Source organism: Orycteropus afer, unplaced genomic scaffold (genome assembly GCF_000298275.1).
Source record: "Orycteropus afer afer isolate SDZICR_OR568_19922 unplaced genomic scaffold, OryAfe1.0 scaffold00024, whole genome shotgun sequence".
NCBI lineage: Eukaryota > Metazoa > Chordata > Mammalia > Tubulidentata > Orycteropodidae > Orycteropus > Orycteropus afer.
The window spans coordinates 1,648,973-1,665,097 of NW_006921611.1; the positions used below are offsets into that span (position 1 = coordinate 1,648,973).

Here is a 16,125-nt window from a genome sequence, read left to right on the forward strand (position 1 = left end):
ATAACAAATTGTGGATAACATTGAGAAGAATGAGCATTCCAGAACACTTAATTGTACTCATGAGGAACCTGTACATAGACCAGGAGGCTGTTGTTGAAACAGAACAAGGGGATATTGCATGGTTTAAAATTGGGAAGGGAGTACATCAAGGTTGAATTCTTTCACCATACATATTCAATATGTATCCTAGGCAAATCTGAGAAGCTGGACTATATGAAGAAGAACATGGCTTCATATTGGAGGAAGACTCATTAACAACCTGTGATATGCAGACGACAAAACTTCACTTGCTGAAAATGAGTATGACTTGAAGTACTTACTGATGGAGATTGAAGACTGCAGTCTGCAGTATGGATTACGCCTCAATATAAAGAAAACAAAAATCTTCACAAATGGATAAATAAGCAGCATCACGGTGAATGGAGGAAAGACTGAAGTTGTCAAGGTTGTCAAACCAGTTCATATTACTGGTTCTACAATCAACCCCAATGGAAGCAGCCGTCAAGACATCAGACGATGTATTACATTGGACAAATCTGTTGCAAAAGACTTCTTTCGAGTGCTGAAGAGCAAAGATGTCTCCTTAAGGATTAAGGTGCACCTAACCCAAGTCATGGTATTTTCAATCACCTCATATGCATGGGAGAGATGGACAATGATAAGGAAGACTCAAGAAGAGTTCATGGTTTTGAGTTGTGGTGCTGGTGAAGAATACTGAAAGTACCATGGACTCCTAAAAGAACTAACAAATCTGTCCTGGAAGAAGTGCAGCTGGAAATGCTCCTTGGAAGTGAGAATGACCAGACTTTGTCTCACCTACTTTGGTCATATTGTCAGAAGGGACCATTCCCTCGAGAAGGATATCATGCTTGGTCAAGTAGAGAGTCAGTGAAAAAGGGGAAGGCCTTTGACAAGGGGTATTGACACAGTGACTGCAACAATGGGTTCAAATACAGCAAGAATCATGAAGGTGCCACAAGACCACGCAGTGTTTTGTTCTGCTGTGCATAATGTTGCTATGAGTTGGAGACAATTCTATGGCACCTAACAACAACAACAACACTGACTGACAAAAGTAGATTGCAGAACAATATGTAAAAGACAGTCCCATATTTTTGTAGGTAAAAATGATCAATTCTTGGCAATTTTATGTGGTTTCATGCTAATATTCATGTATAAGCATAACCCATTGCAATCAATTTGATTGAGTCATAATGATCCTATAGGACAGGGTAGAACTGCCCCATAGAGTTTCCAAGGCTCTCATCTCCACCAGGGAACCTTATAAGCATATGTACCTATATATAATCATATAGATTATGTGTTTATAATCATGTATATATATGTATTGATAATATTGTCTAAAATAAGGAGAAAAGTCTAGACTTATGCAAAACTTAACAGTGGTTATCTCTTGGTGGTGGAATTATGATTTTGTTTTCTTTTGTACTTACCTGTGTTTTTTATTTTAGATACTATAATTGTATAGTAGCTGTGTAAGTAATAATGATTTTCAAAGGAAACATGACAATTTGCAACAGTATTTAAGGACAGAATTGCATTTAAAAAACATTTTTATATCTTTTAACTATTAAGAATCACAAAATGGTTATAAGAATGACTTGTAATTACTTATCCTCAATTTCCATTTACCCACAAGGTATCTCTCAGTACACAAGTTAAACTCCGGGAAAAGTGTTGTGATTTTCCCAAACTACAGCTCAGCTGACACTGTCTTAAAACTGCATTGTTTCTCTGTCTACTAGGTATAAGAGGGACCCTTCTGAGTCCATCTAGGTACCATAGCTACCCCAAGGCCTCTCAGAGAGGCAGAGACTACACAAAGTTGACTGCACAGAACCAGTAATGTTACCAGGAAGTTGTGGTGCCCTCAGTAATCAAAATAAATAAATAACATTCACAAACCTCAATTAATCAGTACCTCTTGGCAAGGGGCCCAGGAATGGGAATTTTTTCAAAAACTCCCCAGAGGATTCTAATGTGCAGCCAATATTGAGAATCACAGCCCTAATGGATTAATTTACTAAAGGATCATTTAAATATGGCCTTTGAAAAGAAGTAAATTAAAGTGGAGAGGATTTGGTTGATCAAGGCCAAGTGAATGCATAGCCCCAACCCTTGTGAGAAAATGATTATGCAAAGAACATGGAAAGGGGAGGAAGTGTTCTTACGAAAGATAATGAGGCCAGTGGGTAGCTCTCCCTCCTACTTGTGATGGAACCATCTTAGAGAAGAAAATTCAAGCAGGAAAAATGTCTGTGGGAAGAGCTTACTATAAAGACATGGATCTTTCACAAAGTACAGCAGAACCCGATTTTAACGCTGACGTCAAGGAACTAAGATTCCGTTGGGCACCAGAGACTCCTGCCCTTTCCTTAAGGGGATACACGCTAACACAGATGGTATGATGGACCTTAGCATAATAGAAATAGAACCCATAGCAGAGCACCATCCCTTGTCATAATCTGGGAAATAATTTCAAATGGATCTCTGGGTAATGTCTTTTTAAATTTCAGATTTACAGAGAGTTAAAGCTGGCAGAGGGCCCACAAGGGTCTTACAGTTCCTTTTATTTTTTCTTTTACTATATCAAAACACAAATTTTGACCTGCTCTTGGTCTCATAATAGCAGAGTCAAACCAGACATTAGTTTCTTAAACTTCAATTATCACTGCAATTTCTGATTTGAAGGTATCACTTTTTCTAAGCAGTAGCAAAAATTTTCTTTTTCCTATCTTCACTCCATAGGAGGGATGATGATGATCATGATCACAGCATGTTGAAATTATTATTTTATAATTACCATTTAGTGATACCAGGCATGAGCACACTCTGCTGGCAGCTTTACATTTATAATGCTTAATCCCTAATACCCACCTGCATGGAAACTTTTTATTCCCATGTTAATACTGATAACACAGAGGTCACATGGATAGTAGGTGAACAATTCAAGATTTAAATCTAGTCTGGGCCTGAGGGTCTCCACTAATTCCTCAGTACCACCTAACAAATAGCAGTGACAACAGAGCTAGGTTAGAGGAGGAAGTATCCCACTCTACGACCCTGGTGCCCTCATGGCCTAAGTTTTCTGTCTCAGGACTTTAGCCCTGGACTTCTCAGCCCTATTCCTTATTTCTCCCTCCAGAGATATATCCAGTAGAACTCCACCACTACATTTTTTTTTAAGGCCAGCTGTATTAGATTTATTTTTTCTGGTGAGGAGTTGTATATCTCACCTGTTTTTAATGGAGTTTCATTTTGCTCCCCAGCATAATGTTCATTCCTGTGGTTAGAAATAAGAAAATACTGTTAAGCTCAGCCAGAGTTCTAAACAGATGTTCTGCATGTCTTCTTGTATAGTTCTAGCAATGCATCACTTTCAGACGTCTTAGCCCTGGCCTGCCAGCATTGCTGTGCCCATGCCAAAAGCTTTCAGATACCATGCAATAAGCAAAAACTGAAGTTAGGTTAAAACCACCAAAGTCATTTCATTCTAATTCTTGAGTGCATTAGCATCTGGACGTTACGAGGTACCACCTGTTCCCAAAAAAACTGGTGATGTTGAATCTATGTAGTAAGGAGAATGAAAGTGTTCTCTGTTTCAAGAAACCTAACCATATAAAAATATGGATATGATTATATCAACTTGAACAAATTGTTAAATTTTATGATGATTTTTCACTTTTAATCTAACCATCACCTTACATTTTTTAAAAAATGATGGGCCATTTGCAAGAGGATGATTTATACACAACTTTTAAAAGCTACTTCCATAGAAAATCAAGTTGGAAAATACTCAAGAGCTGCATTGAAACCCCATTGTATTTGTGTATTGCAAGGAGCTTCTGTTAAAATCAGTAGTAAATGTGGGAATGGGTTAGGACAAAGAATATTCCATACAGGATGCTCAATATAACTTTGTCTGCCGGCCTAGAAGGGATTCTGATTCAGTCAGTCAGATAATATTTATGAAGTTCCCAAATATGTACTGTGCTAGATTTGATTCAGTTAAAAACATGATCCAATATGACAGAAACTATTCCCGCTTGGCTTGCCTCAGGCAAACAGAGGAAGGGGATTACATCAGGTGACCTTTCAAAATCCCCCTACCATTGTGATTCCGTGAATGATTAGAACAGCTTCAGTTCTTGTAAACCTTTTCCCATTGAGTTGATTTGACTAATAATGACTCCATGTGTGTAAGAAAAGTACTGTGATTCATTGGGTTTTCAACAACTGATTTTTCGGAAGTAGATTGGCAGGCATTTCTTCTGAGGTGCCACTGCATGACCTCAAACATCCAAACTTTTGGTTAGCAGCCGAATGTGTTAACCGAATATATTAATCATTTGTACCACCTAGGGAGCCCTCAGTCTTTTTATTCTGATGGCATTGCATCTGTACCTTCAGAAGGCACTAATAAGTGGAATAAAACACCATGCAAAATGTCTGAAATCTTGACCGGGTATTGGAAGTATGTTCTCCACTGGTTTCTGCATTGTGATGGAGCTGTGGTAGCCTAGGAGGGGGATAGGAACAGGGGAATGGATATTGGAGGGACTGTGGTATGAAACCCAAAGTAAGCAACAGGTGCCAAGTCACAAAATGATTTGCAGAGTTAGAGTATTTGGTGAAGGGAGATGAGGAGACAGAGTGGGTAAAGGGTGACATGGAGAATTGATAAAAATCTCTCCTAAGCTCTGTCTCCCATGGCACTGGTTAAGTGTAAAGCTGAATGTCTTTTCTCTTTATCCACCGCATCTGACCTATACTTTGCTATAAACTGTGATTATGAAATGATACCTTTTGAGAGACAGAATACAAATTTAAATAGATAATGGAGATGTGAAACAAAGAGCGATTTTTGAAAACAAAAATCAAGGATGCTCACTACATCGCCCCCAAAACACAAATAATGGATAAGCTGTCAAAAATTTGAGACTTTTTATCCAGGCAAGTGGTTACTGCAAACCACTGTAGGATCCCTTTAAATATTTATGCACTGGTTCATTTTTCTATCATTATATTTAGTGGAATGGCATCCCTCACCTGAACAGTCTTCTGGCTGTATATAAAAGAGGAACAGGCTGCAAACTCACCACTGTCATCATGCTGATAAAGAAACCTGTAAATGCAACTGAGAGAAACTTGAATGAAATTGAGGGGAAAAATAAATAAATAAAGGAATCATGCTAGAAAAATATTTGGAAGGAGAAAAATAATAAAAAAAATAAGAATAAAAAGAAAAATATCAATATCATAAAGTCATATCATCTGTAAAAATTTAGAAAATGTTTCATTTATAGAGCTAGACATAGAGTGATATATCTGCTCCATGTAAATTTATTAAATGCAACTTTCTCTCTTTCTTTCTTTTAGATAAAAAACCTCTTCATGAAATAAAACCCCAAAGTAAGTTGTTTTTGCTCTTGTGGATATAATTTATTCTCATATTTGCTGCCTTATCGTTGTATTTGTTTAGGAGCTGAACAGAACTGAAGTTCGTATGAGAGATCCAGGGCTTTCACAGCTTCTCCTCAGTGAGTCTGGAGTCTCATATGAGAGGGTTTAAATCGAAAAGATATATGCACATCCCTCCCCTCCCTCAGAATAAAAGTAAATCTCTCCTCTTGATTCTTTCAGCCTGTAAGTCCATTTCTCTGCAAATGTCATGTAGGATTCTTATTTCTGAGATTTATAGCATTAAAATTAATAAATATTTGCCAGTGCACGCTTTCATGAGAGCAGCCTTTGGCAAAAAGCCTAGCTGCAAGCCTCTCTGTCTAGGGGCAGGAGGGAGCCTAAGAAGGCAAACTAGTACTCTAACCTCCCACTGACTCTCTGACTTCTAGAGAAGGAACCAGTATTCCGCAGTGAAGTAATTGTAAACTGAGACTTTTGGTGTTGGTGCTAGTTTGAGTTTGCTGCAGACAGTCTGGCTTCCGGGAGAATTTTGTGTTGTCTCTACCTTATCCATTTTGTAAATTTGAGCAACAGAGCATGGCCGGACTGCTTGTCAGCTTGGCATGTAACCCTGTGGTTCTCAGCCTTGGCTTCCTGTTAGAATCAACTGGAGACTTTTTAAATTCCCAGCCTGTACCTCAGACCAACTAAATCAGAATTTAGGGTGGGGAGGAGGATTAGAACATAGGAGGATTCCAGGGTTGGTGCAAGCCATTAACACACTCAGCTACTAACCCAAGGGTTGGTGGTTTGAGTCCATCCAGAGGTGCCACAAGCAAAGCCTGGTGATCTACTTCCAAATAATCAGCCATTGAAAACTCCAGGGAGCAGTTCTACTCTGACATACAGGAGTTTTCCATGAATGTGTCTGAGTCCACATGACAGCATCTGGTTGCTGGTTTAGAACACAGGAGTCTCTATTTTTTAAAGCTCCTTAGGTGATTCCACTATGCAGCCCAGGTGGAGAACCATGTCTGAGAAAATATTTCTTAAAAAGGTGTTCATAGACCACATGTATCAAGATCTAGGGGTGAGGAACATATGATTAAATATGCCCCACCTCAAATCAAATGACGTAGAGCTCCTGGGAAAGATGGAGCTCGTGGTCATCTACATTTCAGTAAGTTCCCAGGGAATTCTCACACACTCTGAAATGTGTAAAGCATACTAAGGAAACACCTAGGTCATCAGCAACACAGTTCTTAGCAACAGGGGGATCAGACAACTGCCTGACTAGTTTGGTTTTTCAAGCTTGTTTAAGATGTCCCTACCCAGTATCACCCATTCTAGAATAAAAGGAATGGCTTTTGTTCTTTTAAATCCTACGGGGATAAAATTCAAATGGCTCAGGAGAATTAACAACTTTCATTAGCTAAGTCCATTACAAGAATTAAGACAACAACAAGTACCTCAGGAGAGGAACCAGGGGCCATGAGAGAAAGTCTTTCAAAGCCATTCTGTCTACACTTCATGATGCTACTTCAGGCAGGCTGTGGAAATAAGGATACTGTACTTTCAGAGACTGAGGATTTAGAAAAGCAAACTTTCTGAACTTCATTTTCATGCTATCTACTGCTCATAGATAGATCATTGGTACCTAGGCATCAGCCCTCTGACATAATGTGTGTTTGCTTTCGAACTTCTAGGAAGATTAGAAATTTCAGGACTTGTGTGTATGTGTGTGTATGTATGCACATGTGTGGACACACATATTTAGGGCAAGATTAAGCAGCTACTCACTAAATCTGAGCCCTGTGTCAAGCCTCTCAGGGTCACAGCTCTGGTAGCGGACTCTTAACCCTCTTCTTAATCGTGGAGTACATGCCATCTACTGGTTCTCATGGGCAACACAAGCAAGAGCCTGGGTATCAGTATGGTGGCCAATATGAGAGTTACTTAGAAATGTATGTGTGTGTTTTGAAAATTAATTTCACGCTTAGTTTGTGAGTCCTGTGCCATTCAAATTTCGTTACATCTGTACTTCCAGCCATAAACCCCACAGTAGCTATTTCTAGCCCTTGGGGACCACTGAATTAGTTTTTGCTTGGGGTTCTCGCTCCTGAGCACCATGCTTAATTGCTGGATATTGCAACAGAATCACATAAACTCTTTTAATTTGTGATTTCCTAAAAATAAAACCTTCACAGAATCAATGTGATTGCAAAAGGTTCCCAGAGGAATCCAATTGGGGTTCTGTAAGCTGCATGGTTAGAAGCGCATTATACAAATTCAGGCTGTGGCTGTTCAGTGAAAGAGGGGGTTTAGTTTAAGACTGCATGAATCATCATTGATGCAAAATCAAAGTCAATTATGAAGATAATTGAGAAACAACCTGTTCCTATATATAGCTGTACACATGATCCTCGGCAAGGCCTGGTGGAGAGAAGACATCGCTCAGAGAGCATTGCACACCGGTTTCCATGAACAGGCAGGCAGAGGAAGAAGCTTTGAGTTTCAGGGAGGTGTAAGAAAAGTGAAGTCTTAAGATGTCTGTTGGCAAATCATAATGACAAACTGGGGAAAATATGTGCACTGCATAGCTCATGAAAGCACTTATTGTAAATGAGATAATTTAATCAATTACGTTTCCTAATGTACTAAACCGAATGTTTCATTTTCTGCTTCTGCACATCTTAAATTATCTTCAGGTGCTTTATGAGATTTAATCATAGTTAATAGAAACTTCATTACCATCAAATGTGCTTTCAATAAATGTTGTGTAACAATGTCAGGAGGTGCAGTAAAATATAGTAGGTTCTGAATGGCAAACATGCACCCCCAGAGTCAGACTGAAAAATGGTTGTGTTCAGACAATGAGACTCCTGCAAGGCTTGGGGAATGAGGCTTTCTTCAAGGCTGCAAGCTCCTGAAGAGTGGTTAGTTCAGTAAATTCACCTTCAGGATGAAAAAGATTTAACTTCTTGCTAGAAAATAACTCAGCATCATATATTCTATCTTCATCTCCTTCCCACATATTTGTTTTGTTCCTCATAGAGATGAGTACTAAGCATGAATCCAATGAATAGTTCTACATTCAGCTAACCACTGGACATCACTTGAGTATCTGCTAATAATCTTGATCTCAATTTTGTCAAAATTGACATCTTATCTTCTCTATTTAAGTGAATAGTATGCCATCAACTCAGTTGTCTAAATCAGACACCTGGACAGCCTTTCTGACTCCTTCTTTATCTAACACTCAATAAATCATCACCTAAATAGATCACAAGTTCATCATCCACTCATTTCAACTCTACCAAAGCCCATGACTTCATTCATTCAACAGCTATTTATTGAGTGCCTACCTTGTGTTTGGAGATGTTTTATCAAGTGGTGAATCAGTAGTAAGCAACACATACAGTTTCTGTTTTTAATGAGGCTCACAATTCTTGTGAGAAGATACAGAAAGAAACAAACCAACCAGAAAATGTGTAGTGTTTAGTGCTAGGGAGATGGTGATAAGTGCTGAGGAGGGAAATAAGAAGAGGTAAAGAGATCTTTGGCAGGGTTGGAGGGAGTATTGCTTTTTTGTGTAAGTTACTCAAATAATACTTTTGTAATAAAATTACATATGAGAAGAGACCTGAAGAAAAAAATAACAAGAACATACTCAGGATATAAGGGGGTGGGGGGAGGGATTCCAGAAAAAAATGGAATTGTAAAGACAATGGGGTTGGAATATTTCAGGAACAACAAGGAAGTCAAGATGCCTGTAATAAAGTGACAAAGAGAAGAATGCTAAGAGATAAGATCAGAGAAGTAATGGAGAGAGGGGGGCAGGCAACCTACAGAGTTGTTATCAGCTACTTTAAGGATTTTGACCTCTTTTTCTGAGTGAGATAGGAAGCCAGTGAGGATTTTTCTGCAGAATGACATGATCTAGTATTTGCAAGGATAAGCTCTATCTACTGAGTTGAGTATAAATTTATAGGGGGCTAGAGGAGGAGCAGGGAGCTCTGGTAGCATAGTACCTAAGGCACTTGACTGCTAACCAGAAGGCTGGTGGCTCAAACTCATCAGCCACTCCTTGGAAGGAAAATGGGGCAAAATCTACTTCCGTAGTGATACTGCCTTGGAAACCCAAGGAGGGGTCTCTATGAGTCGGGTCTGACTCAACGGCACATAACAACAATAACAACAACAGAGGAGGAGCAAGGAAACCTGATTGGAGGTCATTACAATAATATAGACCCAAAGGTACCATAGCTTGGGCCATGTAGCAATGGAAATTATAAAATTGAGCCATATTGTGGATATCTTTTGAAGGTCATGCCAAAAGGCAAATCTGCTGACAGTTCGGATATATAGTGTGAGAAAAAGAAAGATATTATAGATGTTTCCAAAATTGTGGCTCTGCAAGTGGAAGGATGGGGTTGCCATTAATTATATGGGAAGAGCTAGTATAACAAATCTGTTGTAAATGCTAAGTTTCATATAGCCATTTAACATCTAAATGGATAGGTTGTGAAGGCAGTTGAGAATATATGAGTTTGCAGGTCAGGAGAGGATTTTCGCTAGAGCCATGAATTTGGGATTTGTCAGCAGCCAGATGATATTTAAAGCCATTAGTTTGGATGAGATCACTAAATTGTTAGTGTTGATAGAGGGGAGAAGAGATCTGAAGACTGAACCCTGAAGGACTCCTAGATGTAGAGGAAGTCAGAAGTCATTAAAGAGAAGACTGAAATTTAACAGTCAGGGTAGTAAGAGAAAAAATAACTAAAAGGAAAACGGTGGTGTCCCAGAAGAAAAATTTTAAAGTCCAGGCCATCTTTCAAGAAAGAAACTCTGAAACTTGCCCTTGCACAAAAAGTAGCTAAAGCAAATGGAAGAAATGACAAGATAAAAGAGCTAAACAGAGTATTTCAAAGAGCAACTCAAGAAGACAAAGCCAATGATGAAAATGAAATGTGCAAAGACCTGAAGTTAGAAAACCAAATGGGAAGAAAACCCTTGGCATTTCTCAAGTTAAAAGAACTGAGGAAAAAATGTAAGCCTCGAGTTGCGATATTGAAAGATTCTATGGGCAATATATTGAATGATGCAGGAAACATTAAAAAAAAGATGGAGGGAATACACAGAGTCACTGTGCCAAAAAGAACTGGTCGATGTTCATCCATTTCAGGAGGTGGCATATGATCAAGAACCAATGGTACTGAAGGAAGAAGTCGAAGCTGCCCTGAAGGAATTGGTGAAAAACAAGGACCCAGGATTTGACAGAATACCCACTGAGAAATTTTAACAAATGGATGCTATTGTGGAGGAACTCAATTGGCTATGCCAAGAGATGTGAAAGACAGCTACCTCACCAACTAAATGGAAAAGATCCCTATTTGTACCCATTTCAAAGAAAGGTGATCCCACAGATTGTGGAAATCATTGAACAATATCATTAATATCACACACAAGTAAAATCTTACTGATGATAATTCAAAAATGGTTGCAGCAATGTATTGACAGAGAGCTTCCAGAAATGCAAGCTGGATTCAGAAGAGGATGTGGAATGAGGGATATCATAGCTGATGTCAGATGGATCTTGGCTGAAAGCGAAGAATACCAGAAAGATGTTTACTTGTGTTTTACTGACTATTCAAAAGGATTTAATTGTGTGCATCATAACAAATTATGGATAGCATTGAGAAGAATGGGAATTCCAGAACACGTAATTGTACTCATGAGGAACCTGTACATAGATTGAGAGGCTGTTATTCAAACAGAACAAAGAGATACTGTATGGTTTAAAATCAGGAAGTAAGTATGTCAGGGTTATATCCTCTCACCGTACTTATTTAATCTGTATACTGAGCAAATAACTGGACTATATGAAGAGGACTGTGGCATCAGGACTGGAGGAAGAATCATTAGCAACCTGCGATACACTGATGACACAACATTGCTTCCTGAAAGTGAGGATGACCTGAAGCACTTACTGATGAAGATTGAAGACTACAGTCTGCAGTATGGATTATACCTCAATATAAAGAAAACAAAAATCCTCACAATTGGACCAATAAGCAGCATCATGATAAATGCAGAAAGGATTGAAATTGTCAAAGACTACATATTAGTTGGTTCTGCAATCAGCACCAGTGGAAACAGCAGTCAAGACATCAAACATTGCATTTGCATTGGGCAACTCTGTGCAAAAGACATCTTTCAGTAGTTGAAGAGAAAAGTTGTCTTTTTGAAGACTAAGGTGAGCCTAACCCAAGCCATGGTATTTTCAATCACCTTATATTCATGTGAGAGCTGCTCAATGGATAAAGAAAACTGAAGAAGAGTTGATGCTTTTTGAGTTGTGGTATTGGCAAAGAATGCTGAAGGTACCACAGACTGCTAAAAGAACTCAGAAATCTGCTCTGGAGGAAGTGCAGCCAGAATGCTCCTTGGATGTGAGAATGGCCAGACTTTGTCTGACATTCTTTGGTCATGTTGTCTGAGGGACATTCTCTGGAAACGGATGTCATGGTTGGTACAGTGGAGGATCAACAAGAGAGTGGAAGGCCCTCAACAAGGTGGATTGACACAGTGGCTGCAACCTTGGGCTCAGGTATAGCAGGGATTGTGAGACTGGCATAGGACTAGGCAGTGTTTTGTTCTATTGTACATAAAGTCTCTGAGTTGAAGACTCCTCGATGGCACCTAACAACAACAACAACAGGCCATCAACATTCCTAACCAAGATTTCTATGGTTGCTTCTGTATCTACTCATGCCATACATTAACTTCTCATTTTTCTAACATAATTCTGATAAGATCATGTCCCTGTTTCAACTTCTTCAATAACTCACCATTGGTCTTAGGAAGACGTCCAATATACACTTAAAATGTAGGTAATCCGGCCCTTATGTACTTTAATCATATCAGCTTCTCTTATTCCACTGGATCCTTAGGTATTACCCTTCCTACCTTCTCACCACTTTCTGTATTCTACAGCCAAACAAAGCTTTTTAGTTTCCTAAGTAGCTTTTTTTTTTTTTTTTTTTTGACATCTAGTTAGTGTCTTATATAGGAGCCCTTGTGGCACAGTGGTTTAAGAGCTTGTTTGCTAAGCAAAAGATTGGCGGTTCAAATCCACCAGCAGCTCTGTGGAAGAAAGACCTGGCAGTCTGCTTCTGTAGAGATTTACAACCTTGGAAACCCTATGGGACAGTTCTACTCTCTCCTGTAGGGTCATTATGAGTGAGGATTGACTCAGCAGTGGTTTGGTTTGGGTTTAGTGCCTTAATATAGTCTGTTCCTTCTGCTTGGAATCTCTGTCCATCCACATCACCCTTAACCTATTTCATTTATTCTTTTAGGTGTCAGTTTAGATGTCATTTCTTCTGCAAGGCCTTGACCATGCCTCAATTCTGAGTTAGTTGTCCTTGTAATTTGGCCTAGTATCTAACTATTCCCCTATTGCTATCTTATGTTTTCATTTTCTGTATACAAGTCTGGATTTCCCACCTGACTGACATAGTCCCTGCTATCTAGTATTCAGTACACAATCTTATTCATCATTATATCTGTAGTATTTGGCACTGTAACTAGTATGTGTTAGATGTTCAATAAATGTTGAATTATGGTCTTTAGTCTTCTTCTTACTAACCCCTCAGTGTCTTTTTTTTTTTTGCTTCTATGTACTCTTTTATCCATTTATGTAGTAGGTATTTATTTATTGTAAAACTATTCTATACAAAGTCCTAGTTTTGATGTAATGAAATGTGAAGTGAAAGGTAAAAAAGAAATGTTAAGAAATGGTTCTTTTCCACAACTTCATAAAGTAGAGGATGATAAGTGATTTGAGAAAAAGAGAAGAGGCAATCATTTATCATTTATCATTATCTACTCTGTGCCAGCACTAGGTTAAAGGCCAAAATGTATGCTTCCTGGAATCATTTCCACCAAAGAATGCTGTGAATATGCCCTTAAAGTCTGAAAACTAGGTATGTTCTTCTTTTCATTAATACACATTCCATTTGTCATCATTTCTCAAAATACTCTGTTTTCATGCATAGTGGAATAATGTTGTCCCTGGTAACCCCCATCCTCTATGATCTTCACAAGGGTAGACACCTCCTCAGAAAATAAGGGACCTTCACTGGCTACTGGACATTCTTTTTCAGGCTGGGTAGACTTTAACAGGACTTTGAACCCACAGAACTCTTTAAGTCTTTGGACCACACATTTAAATTCTCAACAGACTTCTAGGATTTCTTTAGTTGACATTAGGCTACTGGCATTGATGCTGATCCTGTAGGCATACTCTATTATTTGTTTTTTCTATTTTGTCATTTTTCCTTATCTCCTCCTGATTATTTTCAATTACATAAGTATAGCACTTTTCACAAATTGCATGATTTGCATTGTCCTTCAAAATCGTTCCTACTGTGAATCAATTCAGCCTATATATATGTAAAACATTTGTGATTTCCCTACCACTTTCAACATTTTGATGATCTAATTTTTATGTCATCATATGTGTACATTTGTTCTTACCATCATTTTGAATAGTATCGCTGACTCTGCCCTTAATAGACATGGTGGAATTCCCCCCATTAAATATCTCAAACCAATTATAGACACAGTAAGTAGGTAATAAACCAATATTCTCTTTAGCATCAGAATAACCCAGGGTACTTGTTAAAAAATGTGAACTCACAGAATTGCCCTTGTACTTGTCAGTGTCTTCAAAGTTTATACAGATTCATATTCTCAAATTTCAGAATAAGAAAAGAAGCAAAGTGAAGTAGTTTTTATCAAAGTGTACAGTTCAAATCTTAGTCTTTTTTCACTCTACCCTCTATGGTTACTTGTCCATCTCCTTGTCAGATGGGACAATGTTCAGTTTTTCTCCAGTTCAAAGGTAGAGTTGTCAGATAAAATACAGGATACCCAGTTTACTTTGAATTCCAAATACACAATTTTTTTTTCAGTACACGCATGTCCCAACTATTGCATGAAAAATATTTATACTAAAAATATTGTTTATCTGAAATTCAATATTAATGTGTCTTTATTTTTATTTGATAAATATGACAACCTTATTAAAAAGAAGATGAACAACAACAACAAAAAAGTCTGCATAAGTATAAGGTTTACTTGAAAAAAATGACTTACCAGATTTCGATAGAGTGCATGGTCCATAAAACCAACGAAAAAGCAAACCCACTGCCATCAAGTCAATTCCAAGTCATAGTGACCCCCATTGGGTTTCTGAGGCTGTAAATCTTTACAGAAATAGATTGCCCAATCTTGCTTCTATGGAGTGGCTGGTGGGTTTGAACCACCAACCTTCTGGTTAGCAGTCAGATGTCTTAGGCACTGTTCTACCAGAGCTCTGTATAGTCCATGCAGATGTGGAATAGGTGATAACAGTTGACATATGGGGTGGTGCCTGATCATAAAGTGACTCCAGCAGCAAGGTAAGGACCTCAGAGTGGACTTGATACATAATGAAGTTATTGAAAAGTATTGAAGTGGCAGTACCAACACTGTGTTTGGTAAAATTAATTTACATGAAATACAGCTTAGAATAAGGAGTTTGGGTAGTACAGTAGATAAAGCACTTGACTGCTAACCAAAAGTTCAGTGGTTTGAGCACATCAGCTGCTTCAGAGGGAAAAGAGGCAGTCTGTTTCTACAAAGATTTACAGTCAAGTAAACCCTGTGGGACAGCTCTAATCTGTCCTATAAGGCCACTATGAGTCAGCATCAACTCCACAGCAGGGAGTTTGATTTGAGACTTGAATGGCTTACAGTGATCCAACACGGGGGCACAGACACTAAGAGAAAGGAGGCTGTATATGTGGGTGTCAACTGGGGTGTTTGCTATTGAAAATTGACATTGAGAAACTCTGGAGATACAAGCAGTAAGCTGTGTGAGTCACGGAAGAGAGAGTCCATCAGAACAGAATCAGAAATGACTTGAATCTCAAACCTTACCACTAGTGATGCCACTATCAGATGAAAATATTTAAGGAAATAAGAATGATAATCTGTAAATCAGATGACAAATTTAAGATGTTATCACAAGATGGTGTTAGTTTTATCTAGCAAGCAGGAAAGAAATATAAGACCAGATTTTCAGAGAGCAGATCAGTCAGGAATTGTGATTTGTGACTCTTCAGTGTATTAGAGGGTATAATTGACATTCTATGTATGAATGACTATCCAATTAGATGAGAATATATTAAGGAAAAGGGGCCAAAAACTGAACTTTAAAGCCATATGTAAAACTAGGAGAATCAAGGGAAGAAAGGAACAAGTAGGAGAATCAAATTTAAGGAATGTTTTTTCCCTGAAGGAAGGTTGACTATTTGTCTACTGCTGCACAGCAGTAAACAATACTGCACAGTGGCAAAGAATAAGATAAAGGCATTTGCTGTTGCAAATGCCCTTCGAGAAGGAACTGTGATTAAGGTGAAAGACAGATTTTAATGAGGTAGGGGAACAATCAAAATATGTAGCAATATGGCACCTGTTAAATATATTATCATACAGCCTGGCAATGAACTGTTGTTGTTGTTGTTCTGTGCCATCGAGTCAGACCCGACTCATAGTGACACTTCCTTCGGTTTCCGAGGCAGTATCACTACGGAAGTAGATCGCCCCATCATCCTTCCGAGGAGTGGCTGGTGGGTTTGAACCACCAGCATT

The 16,125-nt window shown here is 38.5% G+C and overlaps 1 protein-coding gene across 1 annotated transcript in view; it reads left to right on the forward strand.

Moving 5' to 3' along the window:
• UNC5D (unc-5 netrin receptor D) overlaps nt 1-16,125 on the forward strand; it is a 438,337-nt gene that overhangs the window by 294,651 nt on the left and 127,561 nt on the right. Inside the window, exon 9 of the mRNA XM_042783659.1 lies at nt 5,401-5,433. Coding sequence (XP_042639593.1) covers nt 5,401-5,433 — 33 coding nt within the window. The remainder of the gene's footprint in view (nt 1-5,400; nt 5,434-16,125) is intronic.